The 22671-nt window shown below is 41.5% G+C and overlaps 1 protein-coding gene across 2 annotated transcripts in view; it reads right to left on the minus strand.

Annotated features, from left to right (window-relative positions):
* Positions 1–352: 352 nt before the first annotated feature.
* The window catches only part of CLPX (caseinolytic mitochondrial matrix peptidase chaperone subunit X), a 32845-nt gene continuing 10526 nt past the window's right edge, over positions 353–22671 (minus strand). Inside the window, exons 5-15 of one of the 2 annotated variants that reach the window (XM_078621271.1) lie at positions 20949–21114; positions 14487–14528; positions 12418–12486; positions 9363–9644; positions 8212–8376; positions 6771–6859; positions 5643–5807; positions 4078–4380; positions 3616–3708; positions 3040–3146; positions 353–2835 (exon numbers count right to left, since the gene is read on the minus strand). In XM_078621271.1, the coding sequence (XP_078477397.1) occupies positions 2745–2835; positions 3040–3146; positions 3616–3708; positions 4078–4380; positions 5643–5807; positions 6771–6859; positions 8212–8376; positions 9363–9644; positions 12418–12486; positions 14487–14528; positions 20949–21114 (1572 nt within the window). In that variant the 3' untranslated portion in view covers positions 353–2744. The remainder of the gene's footprint in view (positions 2836–3039; positions 3147–3615; positions 3709–4077; positions 4381–5642; positions 5808–6770; positions 6860–8211; positions 8377–9362; positions 9645–12417; positions 12487–14486; positions 14529–20948; positions 21115–22671) is intronic. The other variant, XM_078621279.1, reaches the window with a different exon arrangement.

Genomic DNA, 22671 nt, shown 5'->3' on the forward strand with positions numbered 1-22671 from the left:
ACACACAAGCCATTAAATTAGATTTTTGCAGCAAGGTATTAGCTATACTTCCGTAAGTCCACCAATACTGGTGTCAAGCAGCCTATTATGCATACACCTATACATTTTTAAAACGTTAGGGTATTCCCCCAGATTCATACTTTCATGTGAACACATTCAACCGCAATGGCTCATTCACAAGAAACAATGGCAAAAGATTAAATATGGTGTCCAGAATCGATGGGAAAAAAAGCATGTCTGCTCTTGGCAAACCTAAGACAATGTATACATAAACATACAACTACAATTTTTCATAAAGAGCATCATCCTACAGTTGCATACAATATCAAAAAAATAAAATAAGGATTCAATATTAAACCAGCAAAATTTTATTGCACCTTTTTACAGTACAAAAAGCATTATACATGAGCTTTACATGCACAGCTTTTTATTTTTAAAGAGATGCATGTGTTTAACACTGAATTCACCAAAATCAAACCATTTATCCAGCTACATACACATTGAATGAAATACTTTCACTCAGAAAAACAAGTTCGATATACCTTTTAGTTGCCATACTACTCATGACAGACCCCAACCGTAAGAATTAAAACCACCTTCACAATGGGGGTAAAATATAAGTTACACAATCAACCTGTGGTTTTGCATGTACACGTTGTTAAAGTACACAGATGACCTTTGGGAAACAAGTATCGGTTCATTTGAAACAGAACAGCAATTGTAACTTAAAACACACTCCTCGCTAGTGCAACACTAAATGTTTTACATTTGTTGGGTCACTGTTATAAAAGTACTATTCATAAAATGCCTACCAATTGAGCTGAAAACCAATCGTGGTTACACAATCACTGCAGCACTTGTGTAGATTTGCAATCTTTGAATGCGTTCACACGATTGTCCTGGCACCGTGAGAAAACTATTTCAAACAGAGGTCTCACGACTGCACAAAGTTTGCGCAGCTGATAGGCGCCTCCTCCATCGTCTGAAATTGCAGTCTCATTCCGAGTGTCCCACACCTGCGGCTCTCAACTTACAGCATTTGAAACCACGATGACGCAGTGTGCATGCAAATTCGTCAAACATACAAATGTTTTGATAGGTTTCTTTCTACAAACATCACCTAGACCATCGGCAACAACCTCGTTTAGATTAACATAACCAATTTGAAAATTGAATATTAAAAGCATACACTCCCTGTTATTAACATATTGATATTGTAACCTCTAAATGCACCTATTATAAAATTACTGACGTTTCATTTTATTTCTGATGGCATTTTTTCCAGAAATTTTTATCTCAACATTTTTGTGGTGAATGTGGTTCTTGATTTTTACCCACGGAAACCATCACCCTACCAAGCTTACCGACTCACAACATCCAAGCTACCCATTTAGGTAAATTGTGACAAACTGGTTTCCTTAATGTCCGGAAGCAGCACTGATTTTACATTTAATCATCTGTTTAGACAAAACAAGACAACGCTTGCGGAGAAACGTAAGGTCAGTGTACATAATTACTCTGGTTTGCACAGGTCACTTAAGAAAATGGGAATTACTGGTTAAAAAAAATGCAACATTTCAAAAGACATGTCTGGACTAAATAGCCATGTATTTTCAACAAATGCTGGTCAATCAAATGAAATGTGTGCAGAATAAGACATTTCTTTCAACTGTCCATATTTTCACATCGTGTACAATTGTACAGTATCACTGAAGGAAAATAATGCGGGGAGAAGGCTTCGTATTTTTTTTAATACAACCTAAATATAATTCTTAAAGTATTATTGTTGCCTACTTTTCCATGTTTCTTATTGGGTGGGATTGCATGTGGCACACGTTTTTATCGGTATTACTAACACAAAGTACACAGTCGCAATTGAGGCTGCAAAGAAAACATGTGGACATCAAAACCAATTTCATTTGAATATATTTCAAACTGACAAGTTCCAATTTACAATGCACCTTTTGGAGACCTAGAGAGCATTTAGATGACAAAAATAAACAATAGTCCAACAGTTCTGAAAATCCAGGCTTACAGATATTTATGAAACCCTGGATACAAAAGAAAATATTCTGAACACATTAAGTTTCAAAGAAAAACAGTGAAAATATTTTAAAATAACATTATTTTACAACGCTGCTTGCTGTGGCATGGATACACATCTTAACCTGCACTCGTGCAAACATATTCTGTTCTACATTAAAGGGACGGAGACGTACCTAGACCATGACAAAGCTTCGTAAAGGCCATTGTGTCTAGATGACGTCTCCACGGACTTGAGTCGGGGTGCTGAAAGAAAGTACCTTAATTACAAAGTAATTTTCCCCACTGTATGCCAGTATATTCAGTCCAATGCTTGTTTAGTACTCATAATTGGAACAACAGTAGGACACTAATGAAATAGCAATGTCATTTTTGGTAATGCAGTGACACATTTTGAAAACAAATTAACAATGCATAGATCGTGCCTTTTTTCTCTGATAAGAATAAAGTACTGCTTGTGAATTGTTTACATTGTAATGACACTTGAAAAACAACACCTGTGGTGGTAGAGAACAAGCGCGTGTGAACATTTTACAGCACATTGGATCGTGCAGACTGTCGAATGCTTATCAAGGCCATCCCCTAACTGTGCAACCATTGTTTATCCATATATGGCTCTGGGCTGATTACGAAACGGGAGGTTATAGCTATGCCAGAGGGTGGTGCTAACAGGCCCTGTGGAGCAGGCATCTGTAAAGCATTCAGTTGTTCGCAGCATCGCGCTGTCTCTGCCAATTGTCATCTTCTACCCCCGAGTCACAGTCATCATCCGTCGAGTCCTTGGGAGGCGCTCTACAACACAAACGGACAGCAGCGACGTTAAAACAATACCCAGCCGACAAGAAAACGTTTGGGTGATCGTTGTTGGACACTTGATTCTACACCTCAAATAGCTCCACTTGAGCACAATTACTTCAATACACATTGACACCAGTAACAACAGGAACATTGTTGCAAAACGCTAAATAATGTTGGGAATAATCCAATCAGATGTACCTTATATAGGAGGGCTGCTTCTTGCCATCCACCACATCCTTGTCCAGCTGAACTCCCATGATGTCCGAGCACGGCACATCAAACATAGGATCAAGCAGCAGGGTCTCCTGCAAATACATGCACAACATTTTAAGTATTGGGAATGCACAGAACAAATGGCTTTTTTTATTTAAAAAAATTGAAGCTTATTTAATTATGAATAAAACAGTGAATTGAAAATACATTTATTTTTAATTCAAATAAAGACAGTGACTTGACCATTTTAGTTTGGGTCCACCCCATGCGTTACACTGCAATTGGGACCAGCCAATACGGCACAATGCTGTGCGTGTCGTACAGCCCGGCAGCCAAAACATATTGAGAGAAACCTTCAATGCCAGAGGGCTTTTACATCCTGCTTCCGTTCACACGGCAGCAGCTTTTAAACAAGTCCAAGCAAGATACTATTTTCATAGCTTCATGTTACGTATGTGTGTTGAACTTCTTTCGCACGTAACCAAACGTGTTAATCGGAGGTGCGTACGACCTTGCACAGGCGTTGTTCGGCTGTTAAACGCGCTCGCCGGGATCCCTCACCATGATGGAGCGCAGACCTCGTGCCCCGGTTTTCCGGTCGAGCGCCATACAAGCGATGGCATGAAGCGCGTCCGTCGACACGGTGAGTTCGCACTGCAAAGACCAAGACAAACAAAGATCCCCCGTATAGCATTAACCAACAGTTGGGACAAGTGCTGTTAGCGAGTAGCACCTATGGAGACTGGCACTGTATACGAGGGGGTGGGTTGCCAGCACCACGCCCGACCGCCTTTTTCTTCTAAGTGGTGATGTTTACACACCGCACCAAGTATTCATTTCAGGCAAGAGTCGACACCTCGGGTTCAGATAATCATCACTTGTGTTGACTGTGAGCGGGAATCGAACCCGGGTCACCAGGTTGGCAGCGAAGTGCGCTAACCTCTGCGCCACCGCTCCGAGCGCGCGCGCACACATACACTAAACCCGCCGCACTACATTCACGCGCACACACGGGAGGAGCACCTTGTCCATGCTGAAGAGCGCCTGGTACTGTGGGATGAGCGCGTTGCGCGGCTCCGTGAGGATGCGCACCAGCATGGCCTCATCGAGCGAGTGCAGCGGCACCACGACTGGGAAGCGGCCCACGAACTCGGGGATCATGCCGAACTCGATGAGGTCACGCGCCTCTACGTTGCGCAGCAGCCGATCGCGCTCCTCCTGCTCCTGCACGGCGCTGCCGTCGCCGCTCGCGCTGCCGTGTGCCCGCCCGGCGTCGGCGGCCGCGCGCCGCCCAGCGCCCACGCTCACCGTGCCGAAGCCCAGATACTGGCATCGGGAGCGAAGACGTGACGCAGTTTACAAATGGAGCACGCGCGTGACACACATGGATGACACAAATGCCGACATCTGATCGCATCACCGTCATGAGGTTAGCCGGTGTGACAGCATTGTTTGAATGAAGTCAAATTGACGTGTATTGAGGGTACATAAAAGGAATTCCAATGGTGCCGCAAGACATCTCACGATTAGAAACGGTCGCAGCTTTCAATTCTGTCTGGGTCGGCCTGGTGACATTATCTCTCCAGTACGGCGACAATATCTCTCCCCACTCGTGCTTATCCTCCCACATTCTCTCTCTTATCTCTCTATTTCCCGACACTCGCTTGTATCTGCACGTATTTTCGTTCCACCTTGGTCTGCCTTTGGGACTCTTGCCAGTTCATGAATCCTCTGTGATAGACTTAACTCCCTACAACCCCTCAAGGTCATGCTACTGCGGCAAGCTCTTCATCAACTCATGATTGTACTGTATTTAGTTCTGCAATTGCCAAGTTCTGTGAACAGACCCATTTAACTAGGTTAAAAGAATTCACCACTTCCAAGAATTATCATTGGGATTTAAAATTATTTTTACATAGAAAACTTAGAAGCTTTTGTAACAAAAGAAAATGTTCTGTCGAAAGTGCTTTACAGGGTGGTTTTTGAATGACATTGGAATAGCAGTATAAGTTTACTGTCTGAATAAAACATTTTCTGCCACAATGTAGACTTGTGATGTGAATAGGTGCTCGCATTGGACTGGTTGTGTTTTTTCCTGTGAAGGCTTCAATACCTGAACTCAGGAAAAAAAATAAAAAATTTGCTACACGGTATCCATCTGTAAACATGTTTTTGGAAATAGAGCATTAGCTATTGAACAATAAGACGATTATGACGACAATTTTAATAAGTACAATTATCTATCCAGCGCCATATTTCCGAGACAATGCTGCAAGCCCAAGACCTGCGGTGATTCTCCTGTGCAGAGGTTCCAGTGACTTTCAATCCAAAGGCTGTACACGCAACGACGACGTTTAAAAATGTTTTTTTACGTTTCGCGAGTTGGGATGGACCTGCGGTGATGATGGACACGCGTGGCTTGGTAGTTAGCCTACTGCGCTTCAGGACAGTAAATGCGTACAACTAAAGCAATGCGTCCTTGTAAACCCGCCCTAGAAAAATGACAGTTCACGCAAGAAAATCCCAACGCATTACACAACGAGACAGTGCCTCACAGCGGAGACTGTGGAGCCAAGGTAAATGAATACCTTCTCATTCTTGCGGCGGCTAATGATGCGGTCGAGGCCGTTGAAGGCTCCAGAGGCCACAAACAGGATGTTGGTGGTGTCCACCTGCACAGTTTCTCCACGCAGCTTGCGCGAATTCCTCTCGGGGACGTTCACCACCGTCCCCTCCAGCATCTTGAGCAGGCCCTGGTGAACGTGCGGAGCACAGACAGCAGCCGGCATCAGGCTGTTTTCCCGCCGTACAATACCCGTGTGGTGTGCAGTCTCGGAGTAAAGCGCTCGAGCAACCAGAAACACGGCGATGCAGCAATTCGTTGTGTACAATCAATTATTGTGCTCTTGATATCTGCAAATGTGTGAGAATTCTTTAGGATAATCATAGGACTGGTATATTCAGACTAACGGAGCAAACAAAACTATACCAATGAGATAATATATCATCAGGAAATAGATTACATGGTAAATGCAAGACAAAAAATGATCAATCATTGACAATTCATCACAGAATCACAACATTAGAGTAGGAGCAAGGCTGTTTACATCAGCACACAGGTACAGAGAGGTCCCCTGTATAGCCATACTGTATTCATGGTTCTTTCGGTAAAGTCACGTAGATAGAAAATAAAAATAAAATGTAAATAAAAAAATAATTAAAAATTAAAAATAAAAGCAAAAAACCACGACGTTTTGAACGCAACACAAGCGGTCTTCATCAGGCGGAGAGAAAAGAGGGGGCAAGCCTCCAAATGCAACTGCTTATAAGGGACCTCCTTTGCCAGTACCAAAATATGAGAAAAGGTTTTCCCCTTTTATCTAGCAACAAACAGTTAAACACTCGTGCTTATAAGGGGCTTTCAAAGTGAGCAAAGCTGTGCGGCCTAAAGAGCACGGGCAGGGCAGCCAGCACCAATGAAGGAGCAAAGCACCACAAGTACAAGTAAAGCGAGAGCCAAGAATATGAATTCCTGCAGTCACGAAAATTTTAAGTCAAAATTTAGCCATGCTGTCATGAGGCTAAGTTGACCTTAGGGAGGCCCAGGACAAGTTCAGATGATCCTCAGTGGTCTTGGCCGTGAGCGAAAATCAAACTTGGGTCACCGGGTTCAAAGTGCCGCGTGCTAACCGCTGCACCACCGCTCACACACACACCTGCTGCACACCCTCCCCACCAACATCCCTGAGCTGGTGGATGCCTGGCACACTGCCGATCTTGTCCACCTCGTCCAGAAACACGATGCCTGTGGGAGCACACAGCACAGGAACATCGGCTTAGAAGCTTCAGGGCCGAAGCTTTAACAAAGACAAGCCACCGTAGAACTAAATACATATTGTCATGTCGCATGTTCGTTGATTGTCTTCATGATAATCTGTCCAAAAGTCCTGTGAACACACCGTCTCAATCGGCTTTAATCCGATTGTTAATAGGTTTGGTATTTTATTCAGATAATAGTCTTCATTGTATTAATAAAATTGCTTTTTGGAATAAAATACTTTTACATCACCAACAGGGCTTAGACAAATATGCAGTATATATTTTCACAGTCTAAAATCTAATTAAAGCCACCCATAACTTCCAACAAAAAATTATAAAATTGAAAATGTCCACTTCTTGTAAATTGCTTGAACCAAAGTTAATAATATTGAAATAAAAAACCGTTTACGGTCATTTCGATGACTACGGCAAATAAACCAGAACCAATGCTGAATGTAAAACAATTCACAACGCAGAGAAAACTATCCATTGGTGCCCACAAACATTTATAAGTTGACTATTTTGTCTAGAAAATACCAGACTATAATTAAAAAAATGCAAATAAGACCACACAAAGCTGCATAAGCAACTTAAACATGGATAAGTAACATTTCATATGTTCAAGTATTCGCGCTGCAACTCTTCCATTTTATATTCTTGCGTATGGCAATACTTGAAGGAGCTAAGCGTCATGTCTAGGTCTGCTAGCCACGGCCAGAGGCCTTTGGGGGAGACTTCGCGCAGTTTTCCTATTTCTTTAGAACTAGAAATACTTACGCCATGCTGCAACAAGCAGTTACAAAACTTTAAGGATTTTTGTTCTGGATGAGCATAACTTTTCACTAGCGCATGGCTAAAATGAATTTAGCAGTAGCACAAATTGATCTATTTAATGTCATCCATTACGTTAACTCAAAAACATTGAGTTATAATTCGAGGTACACAGGAAACGTATTTAGGCCATCATGTCAACAAACATAAGGGAAACTGCCCTCTGTGCAGCACGTTAATGAACTGATTTTCATACCAATTACATAGCGCGTGGAGGAAATAATTCAGGAAGAGCGGCGAGTTGTATGTATGTTGAACTTATTCCGCACCGTACGTAGCCAACCGTGCTAATCGGAGTTAGAGACACTGTGGGTACATTGCAGTGACCAATGAACTGAGCAGGAAATATCCAAACCGAATGACAATGAGGTGTGCGTACGAGCACCCGAGATGCCGATATGCGATTACGGTGGTGCACAGACGCATGGGATGACAGGAAAAACTGGTCAACGGAACGAGAATCGGCGGCTCCAGTGTGCTTGACCATGCTGCAGCAAGACCTGCTACCTTGCTGCGCCTTCTCCACGCTGTAGTTGGCATCCTGCAGCAGCTTGGCGATCACAGACTCGATGTCTTCTCCCACATAACCCGCCTGTGTTAGCGTGGTGCAGTCGCAGATGGCAAAAGGAACGTCCAGGCATCGAGCCAGCGTCTGAGCCAGCAAGGTCTTTCCTGCATAGAAAAGTTGTGCGAAGGGGTGGAGTTTGTTCATCATCAGCGGAGAGCACAATACCATGTTTGCATTGCTCTGTCAAAATAAAAGCACACGATTTGGGGCACAACACCATTGCATGTGATAACACACACCTACATTTCATCTGTATACAGTACAATCATCTGCTCCACAGCAGAAGTATAATGTCAAAGAGTGTATAAGAAACGCCTACTCGGTCACAAACTGTTTAGCACCTGCTAGCCTTCTCTGCACACGTCCACAATCATGCAGGGATTGCCAACTGGGCATTATTAAAAGGACTCTTGTGGATGGCGGTATTGATGAATAAGACACACTTCTCTGTACTATACATTCCTGATTCTCCATTAGCATTAGATACGTCAGTAAATTAGCATTGTATAACACATTTTAATACAATGCTTAACACCATGTAGGAGCAAGAAGTGATTAAAAAAAATCAGTAACAGCCCAAGTAACATGGCTATTTCTCAATTCAAGATGCACGCAATGCTAGCCATTACATTTACCTGTGGATGTTTTCCTTACATTTTTGGCAATTAGGAGCACGAGAACAACAATTCAGAATTACACTTTTAGAGTGCAGCAGCAGCAGCACCACGTCCGCACCTTTGGCCTGGATACAAGCAGCATTAACCTTTTCCCGTTCTGAAATGACTGCAGGTTGCAGGGTGGGTCCCGTTCACCGCCGAATCGCTGAACGCGCAAGCGATTCAGCGTTAATTTTATTTAGAGGCATAGCGCCGTTGTTTTTAAAAGACATTGTACTGACCACAGAGAACTGTAGCGACACGACCGCACTCTATATGATAGCTGGCACCAAACCGTGGCACACGCCCTCCCGCATGGCCTTGTGGGAGCCTCGGCACTGATACATTTATTCTATTTTACGTGTACGTCATCGGAACGGGAAAGGGTCGAGGTAGAACTACTTCAGCACGAGCGTAGACTCCAAACAACAGACCGGAGCCGGTGGGGCCCAGCAGCACGATGTTGCTCTTCTCCAGGCGGATGTCGTGCGTGGGTGCGTCCAGCACGTCGCTGGCGCGGCGCTCGCGTGGCGGAGCCGGGCCCCCCTCCGGCCCCTTGTCTCCTGCTGATGTCGCTGCTGCTGCTGCCGCCGGGGGCGCCCCCGGTTGCTGGCCGGTCCCCGCTGCTGCTGCTGCCGCCGCGGCCGCCGCCTGCTGCTGCGCCGACGCCCCCAGCGCATTGCTGTGAAGGCCGATCCCAGAGATCTGCAACAGCTCTGCGCATGCCGGGGAGAGGGGACGGAGGAGGTAAACGTGCTCGATGTGGTGCTCCACCAATAAGACAACGCCTCTGCTGCACCTTTTGGTGCGGAATCTGTGAGCAGTGGGAAGTGACTTTAGACACATTTTCTGTGTAAAGTGTTTTTTTTTTACAAAACTTTATTCCAGTGAGCAAAGGGAGGTTTGGATGTTTTTTTGTAGCAAGAGTAAGCAGCATTCGTGCCTTTTATACTGAAATGTATGGGTGATGTTAATCCTTTGCCTGATTAGAATAATTTTGATTTACCTACTCTTTTGCACTGAAATTCAAATATTGTGTTTGACCTGACAGCAAATATTAGTATGCAAACAAGTATAAACAGCATACTAGATTCTTTATTAACTGTACTATAAATGGGCACCAATTCTCTCGATAAGCATGTTTTGCGGTTAGTTAACTTTTTGAACACATTTTCTATGAAAACCTTGATGACGACTGTAAACGGGAAAATTTTTCTTTTATTTTGCATTTCACATGTGGGGAGAACCCAGAGTGACAATGGCGGCCCTAAGCAAACTCGCGCTGCATGTGAAACTGGCTGTGAAAACACGTTGTGAACAACGCACACAACACACATACACAGAACAATATCTGCAAGTGTTAAGAGAGAAAAAAGCCAAGACATGTTTAGAAAATCACAGCTGTTAATATTTTGAAACAATTGGAAATGATAATTTTATCAAAAACAGAATACAGTAAAACCTTGGATTGCGAGTAACTTGGTCCGCGAGTGTTTTGCAAGACGAGCAATTTTTTTAAAGTAAATATTAATTTTATAAACGAGCTAGCTCTTGCAATACGAGTAGTACGTGTATACGCTTTGTCTGCCGAGCGTCACGTGATCACAACTGATATACGAGTGCTTTGGATTACAAACACGTTTCCGGAACGAATTATGCTAACAATCCAAGGTTTTACTGTACGCAGACAGTTCATGTCGTGAAATAGAAGGGAATATTAATTTGGCTTGGCAAGTGTTTCTGCATGCACAAAGAACCGTGAACATCAGGCTGGGCGCTGGAAGCAGAGAGCAGTATTCAAGGCAGTGTTGCTCTTCAGGGTAAGGCTTTTTCCAAACTCTGAAGAGCAATGACTAGATTAGCAATAGGACATTCCATCCACGGCATAATAATTGCAAGGCGGCGATGTCTCATCACTAACCAAACAATCTATCTTTTAAACTGAATCTAATCAGTCACTGTAAGGGTTTTATTTGAAGCATCACCCAAGACAGTCAAAATATCCCAACACAGACTGCACTTGAACTCTGTCATGGGTGGGCATGGTTTGTGGGGGGTACTTCTTGGCACAAAAACAGGACCCTTGCATTCGTGAAGTCTTTCTCACAACTACGCTGCATACACTCATGCATGAGGAATAGTCAAAACATTACAAGAACACTTACTAAAGATGTCGTGTGAAAATATGTATCCAGTATTATATACATTTAAGTATCATGAACAAATGATTAATGTTCAGAAATATTTTATATTTAACATTTTTAAAGTATACAAATTTACAATGGTCAATTATTGGGAGGGGGGAGGCATGCATCTGAGACAGTTTTGGAAATGTACACCATCTTGGCAGAAACTAATCGAAACAAGGTTGACTTTTGTTGACCTCTCACAAATTGGCATTGATTTTATTAACCATGGAAGGATGATGCACAGTTGATCTCAATAAAGATTCAAATTAACCATCTTTCACTTGTAAACATCCATTGTGGCAGTTGGGATTTAGATTTAATAATTGATTAATTATAGGTAAGGAAAGATCTCACCAAAAATATGCTTCTACAACCATAGTGTGATTTAATCTCCAGACGTTTCAACAGCCGATCAAGAGAGTTTAAATCCTGTCAGCGCGCACACGTCGGTTTCCAAGAGTTAATAATGATCCTCATAAGCGGTTAACCGTAGGTGCATGGACTGGCAGGAATTAAAAGGTCTCTTAAACGACTGTCAAAATATCCGGAGATTAAAAATCTATGGTTAGAGAAGCGTCTATCTTCTTTATGAGATCTTTACTTACAAACCGTTGTTTATATATAAACTTTGTATTTTGAGTTGAAATGCTCTAACCTGAGATTACTCATCAGCCTATATTATTCATATGGCTGACCATTTAAACAAAGTAAATTGTATGAATATGCACATTTAAATTGTTGCATTTATATACTAAAACAATACATATGGCCTTTGCAGTTGTGATTGGTAGTTTTGGACAATCCGAAAGAATACTCATGCTGCGAGGACAAAATTAAACTCAAAATAACACCAAATATTATTCAGATATGGATATAATTTTACTGTTTAAATAAGCAATGTTTTTTTTACTACCAAGCAAATGTTTAAATAATTGCATCTTGTTTTTAGTTTTTGCTCGTGACTGCCATCTTTCACAAGATATGTGGATTGTTTTTACTACATAATAACATTAGCATGGTCAATAGAAACAAAGCTTGCAAGGACAACATTTTAAGAAGACCAAAAACCTTACAACAAAAATACGTAGCTGGAAAATCCAAGTCACCAATTACAATCACAGGACATAGTTATGTAAAATCAGCATTTCCAATAGGCAGTTTATATCTGTAATATTGGGCTGGATAATTACCACCAAGGACAGTATTTAAAAATCAATGTTCAACATTTTAAAATTTAGGATTTCTCACGTAGAGTTCCAAATTTTATTTCAGCACTATATAAAGTTAAAGAATATCTCACCCTGAAATGTGAGCTGCTGTTGCTGCCCTCTCCATCCTAGCCTGCCCTTCCTACTGCTCCTATACCTTCCTGACACACAGGGCACATTTCATGCGCCCTCAACAACGGCAGAGGCAGTTGGTATTGCAATGCTTCACACGGCCTTGGCACATACAACACTTAACACCTGGGCTTGCTATGATTAGATTTTTGTAACATTTAAATGTTACCAGTGATTTAGACTGAAGGTGGGGTCAGATGTGGCAGCAGAAATATCCACATTGTAAATAGGTCTACTGGTATTTTTCTGTCTATTTGATCAATATTTTTGAAAAAAAGATTGATTAGCTTTGTTTTTTGCCCATGTAGACCTGCATTTGGATAGTTTGTGACAGGGTCAATCCTTATAATTTATTTCCTCAGTTGTAATATGCACTTAAAACGTTACAATATCCTATGTCCAGGGTTATAAACATGGGAGAAAATGTGTGCATACGCATGCGTTTGTCCTTGTAAGTATTTAATGAGGGATAACAACATTGTGTTCCAAGTCCCATTAATGAGGTTATGTCAATAGTTGCGGCATCACATGCCAATTACATCGCGCCTTGGCCGGCAAGGAAAATACTTTTAATGCTCGATTAGGTCACAAAGTTTTGGCCAACCAATTCATAAATTTGTCTGGCTTTCCCTAGAGCCAACTCTACAATAGCAACGGTACTTTATTTAAAAACGTAGTTTGTATTGGATAATTTTTTACAAGTGTTAACAAGTGTTAACATAGATTAACAGATTTCATGAATCCATGCTTTAAAGTCAAATATGATAATCCCAAAATTGTGACCTCCATGTTTGTTGCAAAAGGATACGTTTCTAAATGCATAGACTAGAGTTTTATAAGTAAAGTGTGGGTCTGCTGAAGCCAGCATGGGTTAGTGGTTATCTCAATTGGTAGTCCTGAGCCAACCAGTGCAAATTTCACATTTCTATGGTCAGGGCAATAAATTATTTTTTGTCCACGAAAACTATCTGAAGTATGTAAATACTAGCATTAACATAGGTCTATTTTAATTCCATATGCTGTGATGATACTCAATCATGCGCACAATTTCATATACCAAATCGATCAAAAATAGTCGAGTCGTTTCTCAAGCCACTGCTGGTTGAAGGCTTCCCCGACCATGTTGGTCATGGAGGTGGGTTGTTATTTAGCCATTTTTCCCACTCTACTTCACTGCGGAGTGACCTCACCTTTATTAAGAATGTAATCGTAGCAAGCCACAGTTCACCAACATAACTCATTAGCAACAGATACAACAACAAATACATGTGTTTTCAATTTCACGAAATGTAAAAATATTAACTTGGATAATTGCAAGATGAAAATTTAAAAAAAGTCTATTTTGATACAGTATACACTGTAATGTTAAGAGTTACCAAGTAAAAACACCACACTTGCGTCAACCAAATGCACACCGTGCTTGGTGTCCTAAATTTAGAAGAAAAATATCAGCACTGTTTACCCATATCTAGTGCCATAAAAGTGTTTTCTTTCGTGCTATTATAAAAGCAGCAAAAGCGGTTGTTAGAGAAACAGGAAATCAGAAGGGTCGTTAGCATTTGCATTTGGCAGGGACAAAATTTGGCAATTGTTTGGGGTGTGGGGTATGCAGGTAACAAGAACTAACCATATTTACATGCACGCATGAAACAACACAGAGCATTAAGGCAAATGGCTTAAAACCAAAACATGTAGAGTTAAGTGTATTAAAAGCACTTTGGATCATCCAATTTAACCTGCTGCACGACATTACCTTGGCATGGCCAATTTAAAAACTGTTTAAAAGTGTCTTTAGATAAGACATGAGTCTGAAATATTTCAGATTAAATTGTTACTCTATAAACACGTGAAATCTAGATGTCCAACTGCAGCAACTGGCAGGTGCTCCAGAATAGTGTTTGCTCCACGAGTTTGAGCTGGCATTGTTGTCATATTGTGTGGACAGGGCACTCGTTTCACCGCTGTCTCTGAATGGAAAGGATGGATGTGGAGGAGTTGGTGGGAGGTGAAGTGGGAGGGGACCACTTACTTGCAAACCTGTACTCATCCTCTCTTCGCCTCACTTCGAGCTCTACAGCAGGGAGGGGGAGAGAAGCAAGCAAGCGGACATTCAGAAGGGGAATATGAGATAATGAGCCCTGGTCCTGAAAACACTTGTCGGACACGGAGCCTCTTACAACCCTTATTAATAGAGATCCCACAAACATTACAAAAAATCAACAACACTTTGGTATCCAGTGATAACCAAATTAACACACTTATTAAAGTAAGGTAATATTTAAATGTGGCATTTATACCTTTGTCTCAAGGACATTGACAGAGATGAGAATATCCCCAAGCTTATTTTAGACGCAATGAGTTACACTCATTGGGACTGTTGACAGAAACAATCCAGTCCCTCTACGCAAGGCATTCCAACTAATTGCGTTCATTTTTCCACGACTGACGTATGTTGAAATTGAAGATTTAATTTGTAGCCAGATGCATATTTCCCTGCACTCAATTTTATTTTTCTAAGCAGAATTTTGCGTAATGGAGGGTTTTTTCTTCTTCAAGATTACTCCGAGTAATGTATATTTAAACCAAGTTTACGTTGCCACAACCTAAAAGTTAGCTGATCATGGTCAACGGAGCAAATTAATCAGATTCTTGAACAAATTACAAGAGTTCTCAGATTAAATTATTAGAGCTTAATAATGTGATAAATACGCACTGACTGTTTCTGGCTGTAGCCGTGTTGGACAGTCCCTGTGACTTTAAAACAGGACCCGTGCTATGCTGGGAGAGCGAATTTGACCAAAAGATTGAGTGTTGGCCAATGTTTATGTAGGTCTAATAGAAAACAAGGCAGTAGAGCAGGGACTAAAGCAGAGGGTTAGGCGGTTGTGCTACACAGACCATTGTGTTTTAGGGTTGTACCAAGTGTTTATTTGGCAAGAAGTCTGACGTTTCATTGACCATGCTGGGAGCTTCCTCAGACTGAAAACGCCCCATCAATTCAGTTCCTGCAGAAGCGCCCAGCAACATTGCGTTTATTTGATACGTTACACGGATAATCCCATTCATCTAGTTTTCCGGTTATTTTTCAAGGGATTATGCATGGTCCGCGAGCACAGCAATTAATTGATTTTGGGTGGTACTCTTTTGCCGATAGTGTGATCCCAACTCAGTCTCTTTCCCCCCTGCTCGTATTCTGGTAGGACCTGGGTGCCCCCCCCATGATGCTAAATGCCAATGTTACCCACAGCTAGTTTTTTTTAATCCTTATTACAACCATGCACATTGACGCCTTACTTATGGACTTACAAAACTTTCCCAACAACAGATGTATCCCTATTCAATAAACACATTATTTTGTCCAAACATTTCCAAATATGCGTTAAATGTTTTATATAATGGCAACACTGAAAAAGTAGCTTCTTTCAACTCGTGAATCAGCTACTGAATAATGAACATGTGCAGGTGGCATTACGCTACCACAAAAACACACAAGCCAAAGCCACTCGCCGAAACATTGCATAGGCCGAGAGTCATTATAAACATCAGTGGAACACAATCTGCACCACTCTAAATATGAAGTATAAGTCAAGCATGTCTGCTGAGAAAAATACTTCCACCCGTACCAAGATGTGGACTTGGACACACAAGGAAGCCCTCGGGATAGGTTTGTTTAACGAATCAAAATGGAAAGCATTGAAAAGAAAACACAACATCAAAGTCTCGTGTATTTTTTGTTCAACGGGCAAGTCAACACGTACATTAATGGGCAAAAAATAATTGTTTTGACCTGACCATGCAAATACGACTTTTATTCATGGGTCACCATGCTAAGTTCAAGATGGATTAACATACGTCAGTCTGATGGTTTAACAAACGCCAGTCCGTTTGACATTAGCAAGTGTGCAAACTTTAAAGATTTAAGTTGATAACAAAGCTTCATAATATACAGTCGAATACTTATGTATATACTTTCTATGCGTCTAAAAAATACGAATATTTGGGTTCACATTTTAAAGTAGATTTCGATTTAAAGCTTTCGTGACTGCAGGGATTCATATTCTTGAATATTTTAAGTAGTTTAAGAAATATCAGTAACGTCAACTCTCCGAGCTATCGTCCTGCACACGATGGTGCGCTGCCAGCTGCAGTGTTTTGTAAGGGTATTTTATGCAAACAGAACTAAACCAAACAATATTTTTCCATTTTACCAGGTAAGGCCCACTGCTGGTGTGCTGACATTTACTGGGGAAGTCAAACGTGAGCCTGAGATTGAGTGAATGTGAGCCATGTGGTCCAAGAGGCAAAGACAAGGACTTCAGAGTTAGACCGTGAGCACGATGCACACAGGATTTGGTTCGTGCTTTGTCATTACAAAAACTAAATCTATTTTTATTTTACGAAGCAATGCCCACTGACCTATGCAGCTCTTTTCAGAAGCGACCTGGCCACAAATGATAGCTTAACGAAGTGGCTTATCACGTGGAAATTCATAGCAGCCAAATACTCTAAACATATGTTTCTAAAAGTAGAGGAAAAAACTGGAGGAACCAAAGAAAAATCCAAGCAACCACAGGGAGAACATGCAAACTCCAAATATATAGGCATCATGGTCAGGATCAAACCTACGTCATACCAGGCGAGATAGTTAGCATCTCGCCACCGTGACGAGATGTTAACTATATGAATGTGAAAAATGAAGCAAATTAAATAAGAAGTTAAAGTTAGGAATAAAGGGCATTTTCTAACCATTTAACTCAGTTAACCAAAAGAAATGTAATTCACAATCATTAACCTCATTTGATGGCATGCGTTGCAAAATTGCACACTAGAGGGCGCTCTATAACTAGAAAAAGCGCTCAAATGCAATGGAGGTGTCCAAATGTTCAAACCAAAACTAAACTATTTTATTTGACCGTATAAGGCCCACTGATTAAGCTCTTTTTCAGAAGCGACCTGGCCACAAATGAGAACTCAACGAAGTGGCTTATCACGTAGACATTTCTAGCAGCCAAATTCTCTTAAAATGTATGTTTTTAAACGTGGAGGGAAACACCGGAGGACCCGAAGAAAAATCCACGCGGTCACGGGGAGAGCATGCAAACTCCAAATATGAAGAAACCAGGGTCCGTATCAAACCTACGACCTCCTGTATATCAGGCGAGGTAGTTAACAGCTCACCACCGGTGGTGCAAGCTTCTTAAATCCCCCGCCTCTGTCCACCTAGAAATCTAACGGTAGTCACTAGGCAAGTCACGTGTGACAGCGTAAAGTGTGGGGACTCCCACCTCTTCCAAGATGTCAGGCCAGGGTGAAAGAGTAGACCAAGTTCCCTCTAGAGGGGCTCTATAAAGCTCCCTCTAATAAAGGCCCTTATGCCAGCAGTGACATGGGCAAGCAGTGAGAAAGCAAATGTGGTGTTGTACCTATATTTTCTTTTACCGTATTGTTTTCGGAAAATATCTTAGGAACAAGCCCACTTACACAGGTGTTTTTTGAAAAGAGCCATCTCAGCAGCCCAACTGTTTCTAACTTAATTTAGAAAGCAGTTATTCAGCTCATGTGTAGGTCAACAAAGCCAAAGGTTAAAACTAATCCTGCATGACAGTAAACTGAACGTTGTATTACGGCTGTGGTGATGACAGGGTACAGGAACATCACGATAAGGTGTGATGGTTATTCTCAACAGCTGGCTGTAGCAATCTCGGGACAATCCAGTGTTGCTTGGGGGCTGCAGACATAAACAACTGATGATTATATGGCTGCAGGAAAGACTCTTCTCTCAACGAGTGCAAATGTGTGCACACCTACGACACTTGCCTATCCATTATTAAATTTCGATTTAAAGCTTTCGTGACTGCAGGGATTCATATTCTTGGTTCTTTCGGTAAAGTCACGTAGAAGGGTAATACAATTGTAAAAAAATATATTATTTTATTATTTCCCTTCTACGTGACTTTACCGAAAAAACCAAGAATATGTATCCATTATTACTTCACCCGAAAAAAAAGTGTACGAGGCCAGCTGCTGCTGTCATGCACAACTACCTAAAATCAGTTGACAGGACGTCTGTTACGTGAAGCACAGTGCAGAGTTCTGCATGCCGGTCTCACGGCCGTAAACATGCAGATACTTGATAAAGCATCCAGTGGCTACGGCATGGCATGCGTAGAAAACAAAAAATATAAATAACCTAACTTTCTCGTGGTACAAGAATATTAAGCACCACTACATGTTAAATGACTGTCTATCGCTACAAACCCAGACTAATAAATCACACAACAGGCTCGACTTAAGAAACCCGTGGGGGTTCAACTGGGTTTGAGTTCACTCACGTGTCTGAAAAATGTGGGTCAAAGGGAAACAGTGGGGTCTGCACCCACTCATTGCAGACACGTAACCTTGGCAAGTATCCCGGTGATATAAATCTCTCTGCTCAGCTGCGCATGTGCGGAATGTTTGCTTTAAAATCTTTTTTTATGCACTTCCCTTGAAGATACAAACAGTTTCACAAAATAACATGTGTACAGAAACCCGTCATTCATGTCGAACAACATATTCCTTTCAACAACTTCAAGCAAAGGAAAGCATTATCAGCAGCTGGACAACAAAGGCACTTGATTTATGTGTTTACGGAAACCACTTCTGGAAATGTATGCCAAAAGCTGAGTCACAGAATGGAGTTCTGCTTAATATTTATACTTTTAATTCTACGACAAAGCAGTTACTATTCTTTGGGTCTTTCGGTAAAGTAATTGTTTGCTATTTTCTTTCAACCTGTCTACGTGACTTTACCGAAAGACCCAAAGAATATGAATCCCTAAAGTCATGAAAGCTTTGAGTCAAGATTTAAAGCAGTTATTGTTTGAGAAAATAGTGCTTTTTTGTAAAAGGTGACCCATTCTTCTATAGTTGGAGAATGCAGATTACAATGTGGGGTCATAAATCGCTGAAAGTTTACATGAATTTGATTTAATAGAATACACCTTTGTTTCTAAATTTCAAGGAATTGTGTTCAAGGTCACAAAGGGCATCAATGATTATCAATACCCAATGCTTCCTGTTGAACAATCAGGAAGACCATTCAACTATATATTTAAGGATACATCCGTTTTCCGTTTGATTTGCATAGGCTGGCTAAGCTGGTAAATTTAATACAATCGGTTCGGTATGTTAATTGTAAGTTTTGTATTTGAGCTAGGATTTGGGTGCACAATATCTTTCCGATGGGTTTTACAAAGTTATAAACGTATAACGATTGTGTGTGTTGGTAATTCTGCAAATAGATCATTAGGTGGCTGTGGGATCCAAATTGCTGAGTCAATGCACTGCTGAAACAAGGAAGTGTGATTTCTGGGCGTTGCTTGACTATATTTCACTGGTCAATGTGGGTGGCGGGGCCCATGTCAGATTCAAATATCACTCGCCATTTATAACGGTCGTGAATAGACGTGATACTCAAATTACCGGGTTCGTCCATCAGTGTGCCGACTAATAAGTCACATGATACTCAAATATCCTAAAAGACCAAAATAATTTCAGCTTTTAAGCCCCCCAAAAATTATAAAACCAATGGGGGCGCATCAAATGTTCCATTTGCATGTTGTGCACAGTACTTAAATAAGACGCAAACGTTGTGCCCCACTTTGATTATGGCCTCACTTAAGCTTAATGTGACAAAGACAAGACAAACACTAATATAATCAATAATGATATAATCACGCAACTTTTACCAATAAACCATTCCACATTTACTTGAATCGCCGGAAGTAACACATTTAATTTAGAAACCATCTAAAAACACAAACACCTCAGAATGCTGTACACAGTGACTATATAATGATAAACAGTACAGAGACATAAAACCAAACAAAAGGAATGAGTTGGGCAAATAGACCTGTAATGTGACACACACAAGCTGTTTCAACAAAATATTAAAGAAGACAAAAAACAACTCCCCACACACTTGTGCATTCTGTGAACAGGATCATCTTGATGGCAACATGCCTCATGACAAAATCTACCATCACAAATAACAAATACATCTCTTGCTTAGATAAAATTGTTGCCAGAGGCTATCGACAAGCACATCATCATCGCAGGAGATGAGCCCAGCCACTGTTTAACCATGCACCACTCACCTTATGAGTAGACTGAGAAAATGTCTTTATTAATTTACGAGGGAAGTTTGTCACTGTTACGTATGACAATGAATCAACATGAAACATAAAGCAATTTTCAGATCAGCACAACCCTTGATCACGCATACACTACTGCTTGAAGGCCTCCCAATGAAGTGTTGGGTCATGGGAGTTTGTTTCGACCATACTTCAACACGCTGCTCAGGACTGGTTCAGATATCACTCGCCACTGATTTCTAGTCGTGGCTGGGAGTCAATCTCAGGTGAAATGGTTCGTAGGTTCAGTGCGTGAACCGCTTCGCCTCCACTCGCCCCCCACACACACACATTTGTATAGATACACAAAGGCTTACCTCGCGGGGAAAGCGGAACTTGCTTGCTCTCCAGAGCCTCGCTGGATTGACGGCCGGGTGCGGGGATGTTGTTGTAGATGCGCTTATAGTGATTGTACACAGCCACGGCCAGCACCTTCTTGGCGTACGACTGCCCAACCACAAACTTGTCCAGGAAGTCATAAATCTAACAATTTCACAATGTCAGAAGCAAGCACGTAAGCAACATTAAATATGCCATCATAGCAGTAACATCAGGAGGTGGTCAAATATAATAGTACAAGCCTTTTGCCCGTCCAAGGACGGGTATATTGCAGTAAATCTGAAACTTGCAAGTGAAAAGCAGACCGCGACGTGATATTAATTGCATCAATGCGTGTGCAGTTTGTAAGGGCGGGGTGACACAGACCTATGTCATTTGAAGGTTATAATCCCTTGTTCATGACGTCCTTTTTACTTCTATGTCTCAATAGCGTTACGGAAATCGCGTGACGTGAGGGTTCTGCCTTTGTAGTGAGGGTTGTGAGTTGACGCCAAGGAGGGGGGAGGAGGCGCCTCGACCCCCCCATGTGGAGTGACGTCACCCGCTAATTATTGGGGGGGGGGGGGGGGGGTGTCCATTTGGAAGACGTCACCTCCCCGACACTTCGAGATTGGAGAAACATCTGCCAATTAGGCGGCACTTATTTCCACCAGAAACCTTCCTGATATTCTTACAGTAGAGGCCATTTTATCCTCTGGGTGCCAATCTGTGATTGATAACCTGCGCTCCACTTACCAACATATGTGCCTCAACAACGTCTTCCTGATAACGTCTACAATGCTCCCCCCTGCTACATGCTACTCTGAAAATTCAGGTGGTTTCCCATATCCTAGGATGGACAAAATAAACATTTAAAGCGTGCTCTTTTGAAACATGGAGAGGAAGACCTAAAAGAGAATGGGCTTGATAACACAAGGGATTTGTGCCAGAAAGATGTGGCCACAACTTGAGCATATTGGCACAAGACAGAGGAAAGTGGAAACAACAAATGACGAAATGTGATGTGGGGACACCTACGGGCTCTCTGCCCATGCATGGATCGTGATGACCCTATCCTGCCATGTCACATCACTCTTAGATCATTAGACAGATTTGACTAGTTTATTTATGTAAATGCTTCACTAAGTAAATAGATGCCAAGAGCACAACTAAAATGTAATTGGTGCAATTAAACATTACAAAAGAAAAAGTATGCCACTTTTATATTAGACTGTTATAAAGAAAGAATGTAAGAGCAGCCTTCTGCCCTTTGAGCATCGGGGCATTTAGAAGATAGGATTTATTTTGATAGTCTTCAAGCACTGCAAGCTTTTTATAGGACGAGTTATTAAAGCTGAATACTTATCTCAAACAAGTCCTGAAAGTTTGGCTTCTAACATTGTATGAGTAACAAAATATTCATTTCACAGTTTCCATGCAGTAGTGAGTGAATGAGGCAAGATCAACCGACTCCTTCGTCTTCTATATTTTTACATTAGGCGACTGCCAAAGGTTCAAATCTAGGACCACTGTGACGTGGTTTAGTACAATGGCGCCTGGCTATAAGTTACTTTGATTCACGTAAAATGTAATTATAAAGACCAAAATATTCTTCCACTACAAAGTTCCCGGCCAAAACTATTTTTTCAAACGGCTTAACAAATGAATTACAGGACATTTGCAACTGGAACTTCGAACCTAGGACAACGTTTAAGATCCTGG

Source organism: Lampetra planeri, chromosome 3 (genome assembly GCF_965212315.1).
Source record: "Lampetra planeri chromosome 3, kcLamPlan1.2.h2, whole genome shotgun sequence".
NCBI classification, from domain to species: Eukaryota; Metazoa; Chordata; class Hyperoartia; order Petromyzontiformes; family Petromyzontidae; genus Lampetra; species Lampetra planeri.